This window comes from Fringilla coelebs (genome assembly GCF_963513975.1).
Source record: "Fringilla coelebs genome assembly, chromosome: 20".
In the NCBI taxonomy this organism is placed as follows: domain Eukaryota; kingdom Metazoa; phylum Chordata; class Aves; order Passeriformes; family Fringillidae; genus Fringilla; species Fringilla coelebs.
Genome location: NC_140046.1, coordinates 2,006,329 through 2,027,555, shown reverse-complemented (window position 1 = coordinate 2,027,555; position 21,227 = coordinate 2,006,329). Strand labels below are relative to the sequence as shown.

General features: G+C 43.6%; 1 protein-coding gene across 8 annotated transcripts in view; it reads right to left on the bottom strand.

Moving 5' to 3' along the window:
• The window catches only part of BCAS3 (BCAS3 microtubule associated cell migration factor), a 293,342-nt gene extending 272,736 nt beyond the window's left edge, over positions 1-20,606 (bottom strand). For all 8 annotated transcript variants that reach the window (XM_084218873.1, XM_084218875.1, XM_084218874.1 and 5 more), the window contains exons 1-7: positions 20,509-20,606; positions 19,007-19,093; positions 16,250-16,304; positions 14,842-14,914; positions 13,808-13,914; positions 6,632-6,713; positions 360-432 (exon numbers count right to left, since the gene is read on the bottom strand). In XM_084218873.1, the coding sequence (XP_084074999.1) occupies positions 360-432; positions 6,632-6,713; positions 13,808-13,914; positions 14,842-14,914; positions 16,250-16,304; positions 19,007-19,077 (461 nt within the window). In that variant the 5' untranslated portion in view covers positions 19,078-19,093; positions 20,509-20,606. The remainder of the gene's footprint in view (positions 1-359; positions 433-6,631; positions 6,714-13,807; positions 13,915-14,841; positions 14,915-16,249; positions 16,305-19,006; positions 19,094-20,508) is intronic.
• Between the last annotated feature and the right edge of the window lie 621 nt (positions 20,607-21,227).

Sequence of the window (21,227 nt, the reverse complement as noted above, 5' to 3'; positions counted from 1 at the left end):
TGCTGCCTGAAAAATTACCTTTTAAGACATAGAGATTGCTTTAAACACTTCACAATAATAATTCTGACCTGGATTAATATCAGAAAAGGTTAATCATAAAGTTGTGATTCCACTGAGAATAAAATAAACTTTAAATACCTCTTTATTTTTTTTATATCAAGAGTCTCTTTTTTTATTCCTTTCCAAAAGCTTAAGTCATAGGAAAATATATGTTGACACACCAAAAAAATAGTTTAAAGCCACAGCCCAGTGTCATCCCATGAAGAAAACAGGAAGAAAGTTTAAAGATGTCATCTGCTGGGCTTTTCAGCTGCCAATACAATTTATATATTCCTTTTATCCACAGAAAGCATTCTTACCCAGAAGACCCAATGCTTTTGCACACACCAAGCAGAGGCCTCTTCTCAGCAAAATTATCACATTTCTGAGCACCTGGCAAGAGGGAAAACAAAAGAAAAGAAAAGGGAGATCATTATGTGCTGTTTGTACAGTTTCCAGGTTCAGGTTGGGGCCCAATATACTGAATATAACACAGAACTCCCAGCTTGTGCCAAGAGAAGGGACAGAAATTCAAATTACAGGCAGAGCTGTGAGAGAGATGAAAATGAGAAACAACACAAGCAGCAAAACGTGGCCAGGCTTTGGGAGTGATTTTCTGTTCATCCCACAGGGGCTGGGATTCTGTCACTGACACAAGTGGCTCTTGCTCACTTTTCTCTGTTTTTCAAGAAGTTCTCTGCAGCTCTGCCTGGGTTCACACCTTGGTTTCCAGTTTGTAGAAATGGAACCCAGGAGTGCCAACCTCAGAGCAGCCTCTGCAGCCCCTGCCCCGTGCCCAAGAAAACAGGAGATGAAATCCAAACCACATCAATCTGTTCCACCACCAGGAGATCTAAACCTTTAGGAAAACAACCTCCAAGTGGAGCCACAAGTCCCACAGCACATCCCATCCCCTTTTGGGGCTGCTGCCACCAGCAGAGCCCAGCAGAGCTGGTTTGGGCCAGGCTGGGCCAGCTGTGCCTGCCCTGGGATCCTGTCCCACAGTGCCACCAGCCCTGGCAGCAGGAGCCAGCCCTGCTGTGCCCCCGGGCTCACTCACACCTCCGCCCCAGCACAGGCAGACTGTTAAAGACGCCACACTTCTTAAAATGGGGTTTTAAGAGTTTGGAGAACTTTGCTTTACTGCTGTGTAAACAGAAATAAAACTAAAATTGAGTTTTAAGAAAAAAAAAAAATCTCACTTCTGCTTGTGAACAATGTTTAACTGAATTCCAGGGTATGTTTCTACCCAACTTAAATAACAAAGTAGCAACCAATACCACCGCTACTAACTTTCCTCCATTTTCTTTCAACCTTTGCCTTCTTAATTATCTATCTCTAGGTCTGCATATGTGTGGTGAATAATGAAGGGTTTTTTTCTCCATTATACACCAAACCCTTTGATCTCTAAAGAATATTGGTGATATAGTCTGCTCAAAATTTAAATCTTGAATAGTGCTGTACAAAACTAAATCATTTATTCAGAAAGGCACAACAATTAACAATACACATTTTGACATAGCAGACTGTTAATTATTAATGACTCAGGTACATGCATTTAATTTGTAACAAACACTGTTGAATCCTCTCAACTGTACAAGGAAAAATCTTCCCTCCTACACCTTTGGTATTTATAAAGTCAAACGGATCACATCAATAACTCCACCATCAACAATAGCTTTACAAATAACCTAAAGCAGCCAGATGTATTTTTCTTTTATTCCTATTATTCCTAGCTCTTTGGTGAGTCAAACCTGTACTGTATGTACTGACCTGTAAATTGATAAATGAAACATAAAAGTCTTCTTAAGAGTCTGGCAACCAATTTGTTTCCTTCAATGCAGGTAACAGATGAATTCCATTTGTTCTGCTCCCAGCACAGAGGGTGAAATGCTGACTACCAGCACTTCTGACACTGATTTAAGTGCAGCCAGGATTTTACCTAAGTATTTAACTCTACTTTTTTCCTTCTTTTTTCACCAGGATATATTAGAGACAAAAATTCAGATGTTTATTTATGGTCTAGTTTAATGACCAGGAAGGGGAAAGAAGGAGGAAAAACGTGGGGGGGAGTCCAGGGAATCAAGTGCCCAAAATCAAAAGCAATGTCAGATTTAATACCCACAGCACAGATTTGCAAAATTTCTGCAATAGGTGCTTAAAGTTCTGATTTCTGTCTATAATGACTCGAGTCCCTCAATTTTAAAAAATCTATTTTCTACTTCAATACTTTCAGAATGTAAATATTAATAGTGCAGGAAAGGATCATTACTGGGAGGCCTCTGAGGGCATTAAATCAGGTTAATAGCTGTCCCATCCACGAGATTGCACAGTGACATGTGTTGGGCTCTAATGGAGGCAGGAGCCTCTCCCAGGTCTGGGGTGGCATTTAATCCCCCAAGTTCTGCTGGATTAATTTTCATTTGTAAAATTGTGTTTATTTGCATGTGCGAGGCGCTGACGTTGCACACACCTGCTGCACACAGTGTTTAACAAAATTGAAATGAAAAACAGCTCTCTAAATCCTTCCAAATACAAAAAGTATTGAAATCCTGTTGCAAAGTCTTTTTCTTAAACTCCTTTTATTCTAAATCCTTTTAACTCTGTCATATAACACTACAGCATTTATAAAATGCTGGAAATCCTGACAAATCACACAATTAAAGTAATGAAAACTGCCCTTCCTGCCAACAAGGCACCACCTTATCTACAGCTCCATTTAGCTAAATGATAGGTTTGGTTTTTTAAAAACCTCACTTCAGTCAGTGTGCTTAAAATTGGAAAAAAAAGGGGGGGGGGGGAGAAAAATCTCTCTGTGGCTAAATGAAATTTCATACAAATCAACATTTAGAAGTTTATGAAGTCAAAAGGTTACCCACACTAAGCTCCAAGCAGCTTAGACCCTGTCCTGCTGATGAAACTGTGAATTGGGACTTCAGGGCCTGCTAAGGCCTCTCAATAATGCCAATAAAAAGAGTGACACCACCACCAAAACCAGCACATCCCTGTGCAGAATGACAATGAAGCCCAGTGGCTGTCACAGGAACTCAAAGGCTGCTCAGAACCCTGGAGATGCCCCTGGTTTGCCACCAGGAGGAAACTGCTGGATGAATTTCACACTCTGACCTGTTTAGCAGTGGTCAGAGGCACCATGGAGTGGATTTTCCGGGTGTGTAATTCCACTGATCAGTCCCATTTAATAATGAGTGCTGCTCCTGCTCCACTAAACCCCTCTCCTTTCCATCTTTTCCTTGGAAATCTTGTGGCATTTGTGGTCCTGCTGCAGCCCAGCAGTGTCTGGGAATGCCCCAGGCTGGAATCCCCTCCCAGCCCAGCTGGGTGAAAGTTTCAGGTACACTGGTCTAAAGCACCAGAAAACAATGAAATAATTATTTTACTTCATTTATGATGTGATGAGGAAACACAGATCAGGCCAAAGCTTAAAAAAAAAAGGGATTTTACAGTGTTGCACCCCAAAATTCTCCCCTGTAATCTCTCTAAAAGAGACTTACTTGGAGAATTCCAGTCTGTAATTTCTATCATCCACAGACATTCCCATTCATTATCCCCAAAACCCCGGGGAACAGTGGGAGAGCAGCAGAACTCAGACACACACCTGCACAACCAGCCCAAACCTCGCCTGTCCATCCAGCAGGGCCAGCCCTCCACCACACAGAACCTGGGATTATTTTGGCCTTTTGGGCATTTCAAACCACTGAACCACCCAAGTGGCTGAACATGCACAAACCTCACATCTGCCTTCCTTTAGAAAGCAACCTAAATATTAGAGCTCTCTAAGTGTACCTGCACATAAACCTGAGTCAGCTTTTGAGGTTCCAATCTTAATTTTACCAACATCAAAGATGGAAGCAGTGGAGAACAGGGATAAATCTGCTGCAATATTTCAACTCTCAATGGGTTTTAGTACCTCTACATTCTTCCTATTTCCTTTTATTATTTGCTTTTTTCCCCACTTATAAGTCAATTTGAGAGAACAGTCAAATTCACTGAGAGATGTAGGGCTATTATATCATCCTTCTGCAAGCAGCATAATCTAGAAAATGGCAAGAAATTAATTCAGCTTGCTGGAGGAATTTATTTTCATAATGCTGAGACATGGAAATAGGTTTTACAGACAACCACTGATCTAAACTTCACCACACCAGCCTGTCACCCCTTTGAGCAGGAATTGCCACACACAGAGCTGCTCCCTGGCTTTCTGAGTCTCTTGATTGATTTTTAAACTATGCAGCTCTACCTTGACAAATGGGACAGCACAAGGCAAAGCAGGTATTTGGCCAGGGGCTTGTAAAATGACCTGGGATAAGTAATAAAAAATGGGAGTTTGTAGCATTGACTTCCTCCAGAAAGCATCAATATTGTGATTGTGTAGGTGAAAGAACCACAAAGGTAACTGAAATAAATGTATCATTGCCTCAGCACTGACAGAAAATCCAGACCTGGACACATGGAAACAGCCCCAACCCCAGCCCAGCCCCCAGATCTGGAAGTGGAGAAGAGCCAAGGATGGCTCAGAGGGATTACAGCTCAGAATTCCTGTCCCTAAGACTGCCAGAGTCCAGACTGAGATGTTCTCATAGTCTAAATATGAGCTCTGCAAGCCCACAATCTGGTCACAGTGCACAGCCTCAGTCTCCAAAAAGCCCATGAATATTGTGAAGTGCACAGAATAATTAAAGCCCTGCCTCCTCAAGGCCCTGGTAGCTGTGACCTGACCAGGGAGAGGGGCTGATATCTGGAAGGTTTAGCATTATTTACAGAAATCCCTCCACTTCTCATGGCCATCTCCTCCAGGCTGCAGAGCAGGACACCAAAGAGATGCAGCAGAGCTGGGCCAGCCCAGGCTGGGTGGCTCAGAGCAGAGCTGGGCCAGCCCAGGCTGGGTGGCTCAGACCATAGCACAGATGCCAGCCCCAGCAGCTCCAGGGGCTGCCCAGGCTCCTGCTGCCAGCAGCACCCAGGACCTGCAGCAGGAGATCCCCTGCATGAAATCATCCCTCTGAAACAAGGCTTCATTATGCCACGAGGCACACCACGAGGCAGAGGATCTAACATCAAAGGGCTGCAGTTTTTTAATGAAATAGTTGACAAACTATTAAGTTCTGCTGCTGTAAAGTCACCAAGTTAAAGCCATGAGCTTTCCTTTCACACCTGGGAATGAGCTGCTTATCACCAGCTCAGATCTGTTTCTAGGAACGTGCCAAATCCATCCACCAGGAGACTCCTATTTTCAATAATTCCCTTTTTACAGCTTTACAGTAAAACAGTGTTTGAGCCTGCTGATGGTAATCAGCTTCTCCTTTACAAATTCCTTTTATTTCGTTCAGAATCATTAAAGCTCATGAGTCAGTTATCTAAGGCCTCTTATTACAGCTTTACTTTTATCTGATTCCAGATACTGGTCAATGATACATTCATGTACTTTTAATCAAAGATTTATTTAAACCAAGCCATGTAAAAAGAGACCAAAACATGTTTTTAAAAGGTTTGGTTTAATTTAATATGAGCTAATTTGAATAGTTTTCTAATGTAACAATTACCATTGTCAGATGCTAAATATATGGAATTTAGGGGCAGAAAGACAATAACTGCTTGAAGGAGTTCATAAGTATGATCTACTTGATTGAAAAATCAAAAACCTGTTTTAATACCAGAAAAAACAGAACTCCCAGGTTCTTCAATTAATTTACTTCATTTTCATTTCTACTTCTCTTTCTCCTTTTTTTTCCTTCTAGAAAGGAAGGGGCACAGACATCCATCACTCAATGACACACATTAACAGCAAGAGAGCAGCTCATTGGGAATTCTGTAGGGTTCCAGTAAATGGAATAAAGGAACAACAGCCTTGGGAAGTATTTTACTCTAAGTTAGTTCACCCTGTAATAGTTACACAGCCACCTATACTTTGCATATTCCTCTGCTTGGGAAATCACCAAAACAGCAGATAATATGTCAATTAAACATTCTTCATTTACTTTCTTTGAAACATACAAAATCAGTACAATACTAAGAATATTTTAAATAATAATTATTTGAGGTTATATTTTTTAAGTTTATTAATTAATTCATAAAATAATTACTAGAAATTCTAAACCAGCATAGTCCCCAAACATCTTGGTCAAATTCTTTTCAACCACAAAGTAAAACAACCAATTTAATTTAAACACCAACAGTTCTTTCAAGTCAACAATTAGATTGGGTTTGGATGGAACAGGGTCATTGTTTTAGAGGAATTTGCTTGTACATGCACAGTTGCTCAGATTTGCAGCAAGTTCTTCTCAGGGTTAACTCAACTTCTGGAAGAATCCTGTTAAATTAAGCAGCTTGGTTTAGAATTTGATAAAATAGTATTTAAGCAGAGGCAGAGAGAAGCTGTGCTCAAGGGGTGATAAAATGTGAAGCACTGAAAGGGCCGAAGTGAGTAAAGTTAATGTAAAATAAGGAGAAATGAACAAATCAGAAGCCAGTGCCACCCCAAAACACAAATCCTGTTGTGTTAGTTTAACTGGAGTGGCCCAGCAGCCTTTTGGAAGAGTTGTGTGGATGCTGAAGGGTTTGGGGCTGTACTCACTGATCTGAGGAGCTGGCAGGATCCGAGCGGCTCGAACCGGCCCGTGGCGCACCGAGAACAGCTCCTGAGCCTCCCCACTGATCTGCAAAGGCCAGAAAACAACTTAAACCTGCAAAAATACATCCATTCCATGGTTGAAAATACATCCATTCCATGGCTAAAAACACATCCATTCCATGGCTAAAAACACATCCATTCCATGGCTAAAAAGATAGGTGGAAAGGCATTGTAGGGAGGCATATTGGTAAGACTCTGCCTAAGCAACCCCTGCCATTTCTCTAATTGAAAATATATATAAGAAATCTTGAGTTAACTGCTCATGACCACACAGGTTTTGGAAGAAGCAAGACTTGAAGCTGACTAAAATTCACAAAAATTGATCCCACGTTTCACACGGTTCTAAAGGAAAATGCCAGCTCACCAGGAATCAGTCAAGAATGGCAAACCTGGGTGGAAAAAGATGGGAGAATTTCATATATTGGGTCATTTCATTTCACCAGGTGTGAAAACCATGTTTAAAAATTGGTGGTCAAGCTACTTAAGCCTGTCACTGATGGCAATGTTGAAAAGATTAAACCAGAAGCAGTTAAGATGAATTTCCAGACTTCCTGCAATGGTCACTCAATGTATTTTCATAACTGCCTGGAAATGGATCCGATATGGAACGTCAAACTCCAGGAAAATGGCAAACATTATGGAGCTCATTTCCAGCTAACCAACAACTTAAAACAGATGTAATGAGCCTCAGAACACAGCCAAGGCTGGCATAAAGTTTTGCCAAACAAGCAGCTTACAATATCAGAAGAGAACATGATTTGGAATAAGGTTCTTAGGAATCAATAAACTATAAATTCAAGTGAACTTTTGGAAATGTCATTTTATGGTTGTTTCCATTTCTTTCTGCACTTCAGCTCACACGTCCAAAAAGTTAAAATACTCCTACTGTTTGACCAGCAAATCCCAAGTACAGTACTCCAGGCTCTCAGCTTACATCCACTCTTGCCTGGTTATTTATTATCACTGCTCTAGGTCATGGGGGAGAATGAAACCCACCCCATGAAGCACAAATATAAATGAAATTACTTTGAAAATGCCATCTACTACAGAGCTAAGCCACCATTCTGCACACACTACAGAGAACTGCTGCTTCCCCCTGTTAAGCCTGGAATTGCACACAAGCTACACAAATGTGGGGAAATAACATTTTAGGCCATTTTAGCCCAGCAGTTTATCAATTAAAATCACTGTTAATGACACCAACTCTCACTAAAAGTTTGCTGATGGCTTTTAACTGATCATGAGTTTGGAGTGCAGTGTGGGGGGAAAAAAAAGGATGAAAACATCTGTATCCAGAAAAAACAGCTCAGGAAAACGTAGAGCACAGCTAAGCAGAAAATGAGGAAAATTAAAGAGGGACAGAGTAATAAAGAGGTTTAAGAAATAAGGACAGCAGCACGTTTTCTGTCCACTGGAACACAGCAGCTCTATGCAAAGGGAAAGGAGGAAATGGAAAAGAAGAAAAACAGAAGGTTTGGGAACTATTATTATTGGCAATTAAAGTTTTCCCCCCAAACCATGCAAATGCTGTTTCACACGTGTATGCACATCTCTGGCTAGGAAGGAAAACAAGAGGGAAAGGAACAGGCACAACAAAGGTACGGAAGGAGTGATTCCCATAAAATATCCCAAGCAGCTCAGACACCTCCCTCTCCTTTTGAACCCTGCCAGCGCACCAGCCCCAGCTCCAATCTACTTCAAACAAAGTTCCAGTCCCCAAAGGAAGACACACTGAGAGGGCCAAACCTTCTTAACTCAGGTTCTGCTCTTAAATATCCTGAACTCCAGGAGAATGTTTATCCAGCCTGGGGTGCCAAGACCTGGTAGAGCTTAAACTTGAGGCTTGCAAAGAAAAGCCAGAAATGTCCAAATACAAATGAAGTTTATTTGTGCTGAAGCATTTAACGTGGAAATCCCAGCCCAGCTCTTCTCATGAATATAATGCAGTAACTTTTAAATAATTAATATTCATCATTTAAAGATAATTTATTATTTCATACTGGGGGGAAATTACAGAAAGTAAGGTTAAATGGAGTAACAAAAGGCACAGGATCCAACAGTGACTAAGATGAGATTACAGGTATTTAGCCCTTGCAGGTTAACAGGTCCTGTGCTCGGTCCCTAGAGCATTCTACATCATGGAATGGTTTGGGTTCAGCCTCTGCAGCTCAAGTGCTGAGCACTTGCTGACTCCTGGGAGCTAAAAAGGATCAAATCTGAAGATACACCATCACTGAAAGCTTTGCAATAAAAACACAAGATGCCACCCAACCACCAGCATCTCGCTTGTAAAGAAAATTCAAATTCTCTAACAGGCACAAAATAAAGTTTCCAAAAAATCTGGATGTGACACTACAACACTGATCACATGAAAAAACTGATATTTAATCTAGCATAGCTCCACACAGTAACAGCTTTTTCAGGGGATTTAAGCTGGGTGTCCTTAACTGTCCTGCTGAGACAGGGACTGATGGAAGACACTGCATGCTGTGTCTGCCATGAATTAGTAAGAGCTTGGTTGTTCCTTGGTTTGCTTGGCACTGAAAAATGCATTAGGGCTTCGAGTTCAGAATTTTCTTTGAATTCCAATTAACTTCTTTCCAACACCAGAAGCTTCTGCTGTTTACAAACCCCTAAATTAACTGTGGTTAATGCTAATGCCCTTCATTTATCTATGGATAAAACTTCATAGCTGAGGTCACACAGATCCAATCTGCCTGCAAGCACCTCCTTGGGGGGACAGGGACTGTGTGGCCTGATCTTCTGCCACTCCAGGCCTTGTCTCAGCTCATCCCCTGGGAATGGGACACTCACCCCAGCAGGAGGCCAAGTGGCACCAGGAGCTGCCCACTGAGGGGACAGGGGGTCAGCTGTGGGCTGGCACCTCCCAGCCAAAGGCTCCACATCCCCTTACCAGTCCCTGGAGCTCCACAGTCTCACATGCACAGACAAAACATAAATAGAGCTCATGAATTGAAAACAGAGCTCTAAATTCTTCAAAAAGCACCTGTGAGAAACGAGGCTGTGGCTGCCATTTTGGATTGGATCCAGCTAAGTAGCAAGTCCCCGTGGCAGCTCTCAGAGCTCTTAAAAGTTTTTCTTTCCCATTCCAAAAGCCAAGAATATTTCCAAACAGGTTTCAAGAATTGGATATTAAGCTGTAAAAGCAGCTTCAGGTACTCGTTGCAGGGAAGAGGGAATCCAAACTGAGGGCTCCGAGCTGCTCTGATAGAACATCTCAGCTTTCCCAAAACCTGGCATCAACCACAACTCCCAGACCTACAGGGAAGGCTGGAAGCAAAGGATTCAACCCCCCAAAAAAGTCTTCATTAAAGGAGGAAGAAGAATCTTCCCCTCCACTTAAGAGATCTTGAGCTACTGCTTAAAACATGACAGGCCAGGAGTCTGCAGCACCGGGTAATTTCTGATGGCATTCTTTGGAGCACACCAGTTTGCACCCATAAAAAAAACCTGAACAAAGAAGTTTTGTTCACACCAAGGACAAGTAATAGTTTCCAACCAGAGAAAATGGTTTTCACATGGGGAAAACAAAATTTAAAATAAAAAAAAAAGCCAAACGTACACCAAAGGGAAATGAAATGGAGTTTGGAACCCAATGCTTGAACTACTGTGCAAATCTAGAAATGGAAACTGAGGAATGTGTAGCAGGAAAAGGGAATGATCAGGAGGCTGTTTTTAAATAGTCTGATGTATGTTTTAAACATCAATATATCATGATATGACACTATGAGAATAAGCAATGAATAGATACCAGCACCAAATATTGCTGCATATGGGTTAAAGGCAACTTCCAGTCATGCTGCTGCTGAGAAAGTAAGGAAGGACTGGAAGAAAATGAACAAATTTTATCCCTTTAGTTTAGAAATCCACTCAGCTTTTCCATTCAAACAGATCTCTGTAATCATCTAGAGATTGTGAGAGTTTAGATGCTCAAGGAATGTTACTCTAGTGACTGGACCGGGATGAAGTTGCACTTAGTACTTTAAATTATGGCAGTGCTAATGGAATCAGAAGTTTTATAAAAGCACATTTCTTGCACACTGGTGCCTCTTCAGTGTAAAAAACCCAAAGCCTCAGCAAATGATTTGCATAGATTTTCTGCAAAGCCCTCAGACATTTTTCAGGGTCACTAGGTCAAGTCATTACTCCATTTTTCTGAGTGGCACATGCAAGTGGTTCCCTCTAGAAAGAGGCCTGGACAGAGGAAGGATTGCAGCTTGAGATGTGATAAGTTTCTTTTCTAATCGTCACAAGAACCTTACATTAAGATGATTTTTCTACTTCTGAAACTCCCAACCTACAATGAAAAACAAAAAACAAGCAGCCAACGTGCATTCCCTGAACAGGAACATCCAGAACAGACACTTGGAAACCACATCAGGCAGAAACCAGCTCCAGTTGTCTCTGAAACATGAAACTGGGAGCAAGGCAAAAAACAAATTCCAAACAAAACACAGAACTCCACTGCACCACTATCAAACAGGAACTCCTAGTGTATCCCCAGATTCCTCCCCACTCAGCCAGGAGTATTTTAAGCCCACTTTTAACCCTCCCACCCCCGCTGGAGAGCAGAGATCAAAGCCCAGCCCTTTGGATGGACACCTTGTGCTGCACTTCCACAGCCAGGCTCCCCCAAACACCACCCCAGCCCTTTGAAGCCTCCCTAATGGTATCTCCCATTCTGCAAATCACACTTTGGTACTCCAAAGCTCTTCCTCGGAGGAGATGTTAATGTGAAAGCACTCTCAGCTGGCAGAGACACAGCAGCGAGGTGTGGGCAAGGCCATGCAGCACCATTAGCAGGAGTGTGGGCTTAGGAGCTGTCATAAACACTTCATAATCACTCACACACAACCCCTGCTGCCTGCAACACGTTATTAAGTGCTGAATAGAGGGCCAATTGTAGGAATAAAAAAGCACAATGCTACAGATAATGACTTTCCTGAGGAGATTTGCACATAAATGTCAGATTGTTGCTTTTGCAGATTAAGCAGAGAATGCAGAGTTGGTTATTTTTTTCCTTAGCTGGAATAACATTGCTTAATTACAAGCTAAATAGTCAGAGGGGCCAAGAAGGAAGGTTTGTGTAATAGCAAAGGGCACAAAAAAGTGTTGCCAAATAAGCTCTTAAATATTAAGTCAATCACATAGCTGCCAGGTTTTATTGTGCTCAGGCTAAGCAAGGGGGAAAAACACAAAGGAGAAGCAACAATGTGGAAAACCCCCTCCAGTTTATGAAAAACTCCCTCCAGTTCATGTTCCTTCTAAATTTGTTGGATATACAAATCCTGCTCTACAAAGATATTTAAAGCTGATGTCAAAGATCATTATTCTGTGAAAATCTGCACTAACAGAGGAGCCATTCCAGCACTGACACTGCTCTAACACAAAGTGTCCAGGTCCAGGCTGCACCTCCAGGCTGAGCTCTCAGAATTTCACAGAATATACAAATAAAGGGCTGGTAAAATGATGCAATATCCCCACAGCTGACATTCTGAAGGTGCATGGTAAAATATTTCCACATTTGGCATTTTCTCCATTTCACTGTACTTCCCCTCTGCTCATACTTCTGCAAAGGTTGAACAACCTAAGAGAAGCTGCCCTGCCACTTAATTTTTGTTATTTTTCCTGAAATAGCAAATACTATCAAAAGCTAGGAATGATGAAGAAGTGAAATACATTGGGGGAAAAAAAAAGACAGCTTGGCTGTACTAAAAGAAGGCAAAATCAGGTATTCCATGGCCTAACTTGTGGCTCATTTGGACACAAGGAGGGAAAAAAAAAGAAGAAAAGGAGAGAAATAAAAATGAAAACATCTATCCATGTTAACATATCTCCCTTTTTTAGCAGAAAAACCAGGTTCATCCGGATAAAAACGTTTCAGCTGGGTAAAACAGGGTGTTTTGTGAGGATACTAGAGCTCAGGCCGATGTGATGCTCAGGGTATGGTAATTAATTAATTAATTAGTGATTGATGAGGTGGTGCTGCCGCTCTTAGCTCGGTGTCCCAGCGCCCCCGTGTGGGCGCTTTGTGTAACGCACCGCGAGAGAAAATCTCATTTTCGGCTGAAATGTTCCCAAGTTTCAGTTAAAGTTCCTAAATTTTAATAAACAGTTCCAAAATACTGAAGTTTAGCGAAGTATATTCGGTCTCATTCCATTTTTGTTAAACATTCCTTCAAACACAAAACCTCATCAGCTTATTTCCTCATTTGTGCTAACGAGATGCAATCAAGAGGATAATAAGATACAATAAAGAAGGGGAAAGCCCTACCACACCCATAAAACTCAATTAAACTGAGCTTTTGCTTTAGAAATTAACATTATTTTCTAAGCTTCTGGTATATAAACACATGTCCTACACAGCTGACCAGAAAGTTGTAAAATGTGCACATTTCTTAAAAGAACAGTTCATTTTACAAAGGGAAAGAACTCCATCCTCTGCTTTATTCTGAAGGAAAAGGTGTTCTGAGCAATTTTGCTTTTTTAAGTTCAGAATTTGATGACCTACTGTATTCAACTTTATTCTCTCATTTTGAGCAGTTTGGGGGAAATCCCCCAAATGAAGACCACGTGCCCATAAACCACTCTGCAACACCGACCAGGGGGTGGGGATGACAGCATGAAATCAAACCCACGTGGCCTTCATAAAATTAAAATTGCAAATCACGTCCATGACAAACATGTGATTGTAAAATACTGTTAATACTGTCATACTGGAGCTCCTGGGACAAACAAATCCTGTTGGTGTTTTTAAACCTTTATTCTTTTCTGTTAAAAAACAAAATCCAGTTTTGTTTTGGGGCTAGAAACTACTCCAGAATGGCAAACACTGCTCCCAGTTTGAGTCTGGAAATGGACTTGGCAGGAAAAATGTGTAAAAAGCCCTCAAAAATCTGCAGTTACATGAGCTGAAGTGTTTGAGCTGTGCTCAGGATTATCTGAAGATAAGCACGTTACACACAATCCACCAGCCATGGATGGGAAGTGCTGGCCTTTTCCACTCCAATGGGAGAAACCCAAGGTAAAATATGAAAGTTGGAACACAAAACCGACAGAGAAAAGGAGAAGGAAGGAGGGGGTGAGCTCTGCACTCACAGGTATGCTCCAGACTTGCATCCCATCACTGTAGCCAATCATCAGCAGCAACGGGGGCTCATTCCCAGTGCTGTGGATTTCATGGAATTCCATATTCCTGGATGTATCTGAAGGACATTTCAACAGCAAAGCCATCATCAGAAGTCAGGATCCAGCTCTCAGCAACAGTAGATGGTGTTCCCCCAATTGTTAGAACTAAAAGCAACCCAAGTGCTTTACATTTTCATGCTGGAGCAATACTGAAATATATTCTTTTATATTTGCACCTGCAAACACCACTGTTGAAGTTGTACAAAGAGAAAGCTTCCAAATTTAAAATATTGGAGAAAAATTTTCTGGATAACAGCATGGTCTGAGCGAAAATGGTGATTGATTCCCCTTTCAGATCCCTGTTCCTTTTTTTTTTTAAGGAAGGTAAGGGATGGAGTGAGAGAGAACCTAAAGCAGGGTTATTAGAACTAGAAATTATCTATAATCTCTATGTAGCCATATCTATACTATATCTATATCTATATCTATATCTATATCTATATCTATATCTATATCTATATCTATATCTATATCTATATCTATATCTATATCTATATCTATATCTATATCTATATCTATATCTATATCTATATATATCTTTATGGCCATCTCTGCCCAGTTAAGGTTATTTGCTTGTGGGTTTGTTTTCCCTTTATTTTTTATAAAATCTCAGGCATTCCCTTTTTGGGTTCATATAATAAAACTCCTTAGAATATTCTTCAGAACCCTTCATGTTGTGTTAAAATTTATTTTATGCAGCCTGCTCTGACTGGGCCTGGAAACATTCTCTTTCACCACCCCAAATAAACCTTCTCTATCTCTGATGCTTCCATGCTGTCAGTGAGCTTTGCTCATTCTCTCATGGTTGAAAATGTCATTTAAGAGGGGTTTCACTCAAGAAAATAATAATATTTATGATTATTCTATTACAAAGAAAGCTGACTGGAATTACTGCACATGGACCCAAAGCTCACAAGAACAAGTGGGAGAAAATGAAGCCATACCATTTAAATCTGCATTTTCAAATCTGACCCAGACAATTTTCTCTTTTTCTTCTGGTGGGGTTCCACTGTAGGCCTGGACAAAAAGCAAAAGGGTTCAAACAGGGAAGATTTACAGTGGTTTTTCTCCCCCTGTAAGAAGGAATTCTATTAAAAAGCACAAACATGATCCATGGAGCTTACTGTCACCAGTATTCACACAACAGAACCACGCTGAACATCACTCACTGATGCAGGAATGACAAAATATTTGTGACAATAAATGTTCCAGGGCAGGTAAGAAATGCCATGTGACTTAGAGGGAGTTAATAAAATTAAACACAGTGGCTTCTACAGTCTCTAACTTCAGCACTGTTGGAGGTTCTCACATGAGGTGTTTTATCATTAAAGTTCTCTTTAATTCACTTAAAAGCTTTGCAAGCCAGACTGAGGAAAGAAAGAGACCTTTACTCCCCAGTTTATATTACTGACACCTTTCAGTTCTGTTTGTGACAACTTTAATGCAGCCATTTAAAAGAGAATGAACTGCAATTCCAGGAGAATTCCATCTGTGTTCCACAGATTCCCATAAAAAGATGAGATACAAAAAGGAATTGTGGAGTGAGACTTGTAGTGTTTCCAGGCTGGAGGTTTTACAGTCCTCAGGAGAAGCTGTGGTGCAGGAAGGTGAGCAGCAGCAGAAATACCATCACTTCCAAGTGAATTAGACCAAAATACTGAGCACTATTTGGGATTAAATATGAACACATCTTGTATAATCACTTTATACATGCCAGAAAATCAACAACATGGACTAAAAATACAAATGTAAAAAATAAGTGTGGGGTTTACTTTTCAAAACAAATCACATTCCACACTTCCAAGGCAAGCTGATGTGGAAAATACAACACAGACTGTGTCCTTTAAGCAGCCAGGGGGAATGGGAGGCTGTGGAATGCAGCAATCTCTTCATTGAAACTTTCATTATGTTTAATTTTAACCCTGAGTCCAAAATGCATTTCACAAATTGATATTAATGAGGGCATTGTTTTTGTATTATTACAGAATAAATGCACTGGGAATTGCTAAGATGAGGAAACAAGACACTAAATCATTCCTTGGAATCAGAATCAGAATCATTTCCTGAAGCTGCAATCAGCTGCAGGGCTCCTCCACCAGGGACTACAGCTTTCCCAAAGAGTAAAACAAAATTAGTTCCCTTCTGCTACTGGGAGGCCCATGGGCCACCAGGAAGGGACCAGTCCAGTGCCATATTTATTATATATAAATATATTTAAATATATAAATATACATATTATTCATTCATTCATTTATTAGGTGACATAATAAATTTACAAAGCAGAGTGAGGATTCCTGACACTGCTTTTTTTTGTGCACTGAAGAAAAGTAGTTTTAAAGATCCACACCCTACCTGAGGCACAACATCTTGGAGGAAGGTAACAACACTTTCCATGTAGGACTGTTCCCTGGAAAACAGAAGGAGAATTTCAGCCAAAGGAGCTCAGAAATGGCCATAAATTATTAAATTAGATCAGCAAAAGGAAGCACAGGCAACCTTTAGCACCTAGGAGAATGCTAAGCATGCAGTGCAGGCACTTAATTTTACTGCCAAATTCTGATAATGTAAATTGTGGCCTGTAAGTTATGACAGGACTAAGAGTCATAAAAGTCTGTAAAAAAGCCAAGTGATACCTGCTGATGGCACAACTGCTTGGGGGAAAGAATAAAATCTAAATTCAAGGAATAAGCCATGTACTCCACATCAGAGGGGCCTGAAGTGGTACAGGGAGTTGGAAATCATTCCTCAGGATTCTTCTAATTGAATGAAACATGAAAATGAGGATTTAAACAATGAGTGGAGCTCTCCTGGTGGCACAAACAAACTCCCAGAGCTCCTGTGCATGATGGACAATGCTGGCAGCGCTCAGGGACAGGGGATGGAACAAAACCTTCCCTAACAGCAAGGAGAGGCATTTGCAGATGAGAATTTATAGCTTGGGAAGGTAATTCCCTGCTGGAAGTTCATCAGCAGCATCAGGGGGGAGGGTTTGAAGTGCAAGACACATTTGTGGGGCAGAGTTGAGGCAGTGCCCTGAGCAGGCTGTCCCTGCACGAGCAGGGAGTCCCTGTGGAAGTGCTGAGCAAGCACAGCGTGGGCTGACAGCGGCACACAGATGGTGCTGAAGAACCCTGCAGAAAGCTGGTGCTTTGAGCCATGAGGAACACTTGAGACACTCAAGAGCTGCCTTCAGAAAGCCTGAGATTACTTCAGAAAAGCCTTCAGGTTTTCTTTAGGCAACAGCTTTGGCAGCTCTGAAATTAACTTTTATGCTGTTGCAATTTTTCCTGTGCCAACTCAGGATTTCTCATAGCAACAGAGGAGAACTGTAAATTAGGAACTCTGGATGGCCAAAGGTGCTTTTTTCTGAAGCTGTGCATGATTGTTTTAATAAATCCAGGAGTGTTTAGCACCGAAAATGCAGCACTCTGAACAATTTAGGTCCACACACAACCTACAGAAGATACTTGAACCCAAATGCTGCAACAGCTCTTTGAAAACAGGGATAAATCTAAAATATGAAGTTTTACATTCCAGAAAGCCTACTCCAGCCCCTGCCCAAACCAGCCACCCCAGGATTTCTGCATCCCAGACTGTCCCACTCAGCTTTAGGCTGAGCCCTTACAAACGAGCTGTGGTTTCTTCTGTGTTGATTCTTCTCTGATTTATGTAGGTCACCCAAGCTGCCCCTGCACACCTTTATTAAAATGCCTGGCCACAGGTAGAGCATTAAATACAGTGTCTGAAGCTGTCCTGGGAATGCCAACCAGCCAGAGTCATGTTGCCTTCGTGGCTCAGCTCATGCAATGCACTTTTTTCCCCTCTCCCCAAGCACATCTTGAAGTCAAGTTGATGTTTGGGAGGTGTTTTATTCAGAGTGTGTGCTCTAAATCTCCCCCAAAGTTGAAAAAATTCCAGGGAGATGTCTTTAAAGTGGTTAAAAACAACATAATCCACAAAAAAGCCGAATCTTCCTTTAATAATGGTGTAGAAAGTTAACATGAACAGCAGAATGCTGCTGAGTGCTCAGCACACACAGATTCACAAAAAGAAAAATTACATTTCTGAGGCACAAACAGGTACCTCAAGAACAAAACACCATGTTTAAAAAAAGAACAGATAATCATCTTCAGAACAGACAATCAACTTCTTACAGAGTTTTTCTATTATAATACTTTCAAAGCACATTTTGAAGAAAATGTTGTTACAGAGAGGAAGTGCACTTGTTGAGGAATTTTGCCACATTAAAAAAAAAATGGATGCAGGACAAAGTTCTAACACAATTTTTTGTGCTACAACAATCAGTTTCTTGTGATCTTCAATAAAAATGAAGTGAATCTTGTTTCTGGAAATACAGAGTTATCTCCAAGGGCACAGTAACACCCCCTGAAATGGACATTTCCATATGATACCATTTTGCAGCAGCATAAACATCCCAAGGAAGGAAAAAAAGTTGCTACAAAACTCCTTTATCAGACAAAGACCATAAATCTTCTAGGCTGTCTTACAGCCAAAAGGCTCTTTTGCCATGAAAGCATTCCCATGTGTACACAGTGAAAATCAGGATGCCCAGGCACAAAAAGTGTTTGTCAGGTGCTTTGACCAGAAGGATGGAATTTCTTCCTTTTTTCTTGGTTTTGTTCTTTTAATAAAATTTAAAAAAAAAAAATTCCACAATTCTTCTTCCTGGATGACTTTAATGACAAGTTTTGTATGTTTTAATATATCCACTCCTGGGACAAGGTGTTGTTTAAAAGAACAGCAAGAAAGGATCACACGTGGCACATCCCTCTGGCCTAAGGAAGAAGTTGGCATCACTCTTCTACAAGGCAATGTTTGTACAGCAAAATGGTGCAAACAACAACAAAACTTGGCAGTAATTAGCTTTTAAATATACAGCTGTGGTGTGCAATGGCAAAGGAGGGGATCCCACTTAGGGAGACAGAAATGCCACGTGCTGACTTTATTGGACAACGCTCAACGCAGCCAAACTGCAGCGTCAACACGAGCTGGCTTTGGGGGGGAAAACCCAAACCAGCTCAGGCTGGGCTCTTCCACAAGAAAACCAACCCCTTTTCAGTAAGGGCTGCTCTTCTAGAAGGTTCTTACGTGGCAGCTTGAGGGCGAACCACCACTCCTCCAGTGCAGCGGCTGGGGCGGCGCGGGGACTCTGTCGCCATCGTTCCGGGCACACACCTGCAGCAAACACAGCACTTTCAGTAAAATTCCCACAGAATTGCTTATTCCACAAGTTCTTCATGTATCCTTCAGGGTGGTAAAAGAGAAATTTCGCTTATACAGACCTGCAGGACACTTTACAGCATTTTTTTAATGAGAAAAAAGAAAATCACGCACCAAGCGGGCAACTCCTTCAATCACTACAGCTCCTGGAATGTTTGGGAAAATAAAAAACCAAACCCCACAGAGCTGCATGATAAAGTGGATAATTATCTCAAACTGTACTAGATGATCTTTAAGGAGCCTTCCAACCCAAGCCAATCTGTGATTCCATGACTAAAGATAGTGGTACAGGTACACAGCTGTCATCACCATTACACAAACCCACTATTTCCTAATGGGCTGCTGTCTCAGAAAACAATTATATATAAATAATGTGCAATCACAATTGCAGCACACTGCACTCTTGAAAACATGGGTTACATTGCAGCTCACACATTCTACTGCTTTATGTCAGCTTTTTTGTGCCATCCTCAAGCTTTCCTTCACACTTCTGTTCTCCAGGGGAAAATTCTGTGTGACATTCCTAAAGGCAGAAAGCACTTGAGGAGCACCCCAGATCCCAGCCAGCTCTTCGGGGAACCCCCTCAGCTGCTCTGTGGTGTCCCCCCACCCCAAACCTGCTCCAAAGTTAAAGAAAAAGGCAAATCCCCGACGTGGTATCAGTTATCAGCATCATTTCACGTCAGGCCAGGCTCTGCAAGGGCCAGCCCATGAAGGGAGGGAGGATAACCACTCGGAAATAAGCAGCAAAATAGTAATTAGTAACAAAACGTTCAGCAAGACAAGAGCAGCCTGACACACGCGCCGAGGAACCCTGAAAGGCGAAATGTCACGGAAGGGATGAAATCACCCCACGGACACCCGCCCCTGCCGTGCCCTGAGTGCCAACACCTTGTGCCAGCCCAGCCCGGGGGGAAGCGAGCACCGGGACAGTTTCAGCTCCGGGTCTGGGCCTCAGCACGGCCGCGCCTCAGCTCGGGGCACCTGCGGAGCCCCCGCGGCGGGGCCCAGGGGCCGCCCGACCCTCCGGAGCCCCGACAGCGGCCGGGCCGGCCTGGGCACCCTCCGTCGCCGCTATTGAGCAACTCCGCACCAAACACCGCGACCTGCCCGGCCTCTCTCCCGCCGCCGCCCGGGGAGCGGGGCCGCGGCCTCCCGGAGCGCGCCCACCCCGCCGACCGCCCCTCACCCCGCGCCCTCCGCCCGCAGCTGCCGGGGGTCCCCCAGGCCTCACGGGCGGGCCTGCCCTGCCCGCCGCCCCCTGCTGCGGCCGCTGCCCGGCCTGGCCTCCCCGCGGGACCGCTCCGAGCCGCCGCGGGGCTGCCCCGAGCGCGGCCCCGCCGCACGCCCCCGGCCCGGGCCGCCCTCACCTGCCGGGCTCCCGGCGCCACTGACACTGTTTGGGACCCCCGGGCAATGACACCCAGCGCACCGCGCCCGCAGCCAATCGAACCGCGCCGGGGGCGGGCCGCGTCCCTCTCTCAGCCAATCGGCGGCCGCGCTGCCCGGCGGTGGGCGGGGCGCGGCGGGACGCGGCCGGGGCGGCGAAAGGCGGGCGGCGCTGCCCCCCCCCCGCCGCGCGCCCCGCGGCTTTGTTTACATCAGGGATCTCGCGAGAGCCGCCGCGCGCCGGGGCCGGCCCCGCGCACGTGGGGCGGGGAGGGGCGGGAGGGGGAGGTGGGGCGCGGATTGGCGGGAGGGGCGGGCGGCTCCGCGCGGTGACGTCACTTGGAAGGCGGGGTTTGGTGGGCGGGCCCGTGAGGGGCCGTGAGGGGCCGTGAGGGGCCGTGAGGGGCCGTGAGGGCGGGACCCGCTCGGGGCAGCCGGGGGAAGGTGTGGAACGAGCGGAACGCCGCAGGCAGACAGTCCCGGCCAAGGGGGAAAGGCCGCGGGGCCGAGGCGTCCCCCAGCTGGAGCCTCTCCAGGCTGCAGAGCTCAGGGACAGCGCAGGTTCCCGAGGGGCAGGAGCTGCTGCCCCTCAGAGCTCGGCTGCTGTGGCACGCTGGAGACACGGCTGAGGAGCGGCCTCAAAAGCCCCAAAGGGGCTCCAAGAGCCATGAAGAAAGACTTTGGACAAGGGTCTGGAGTG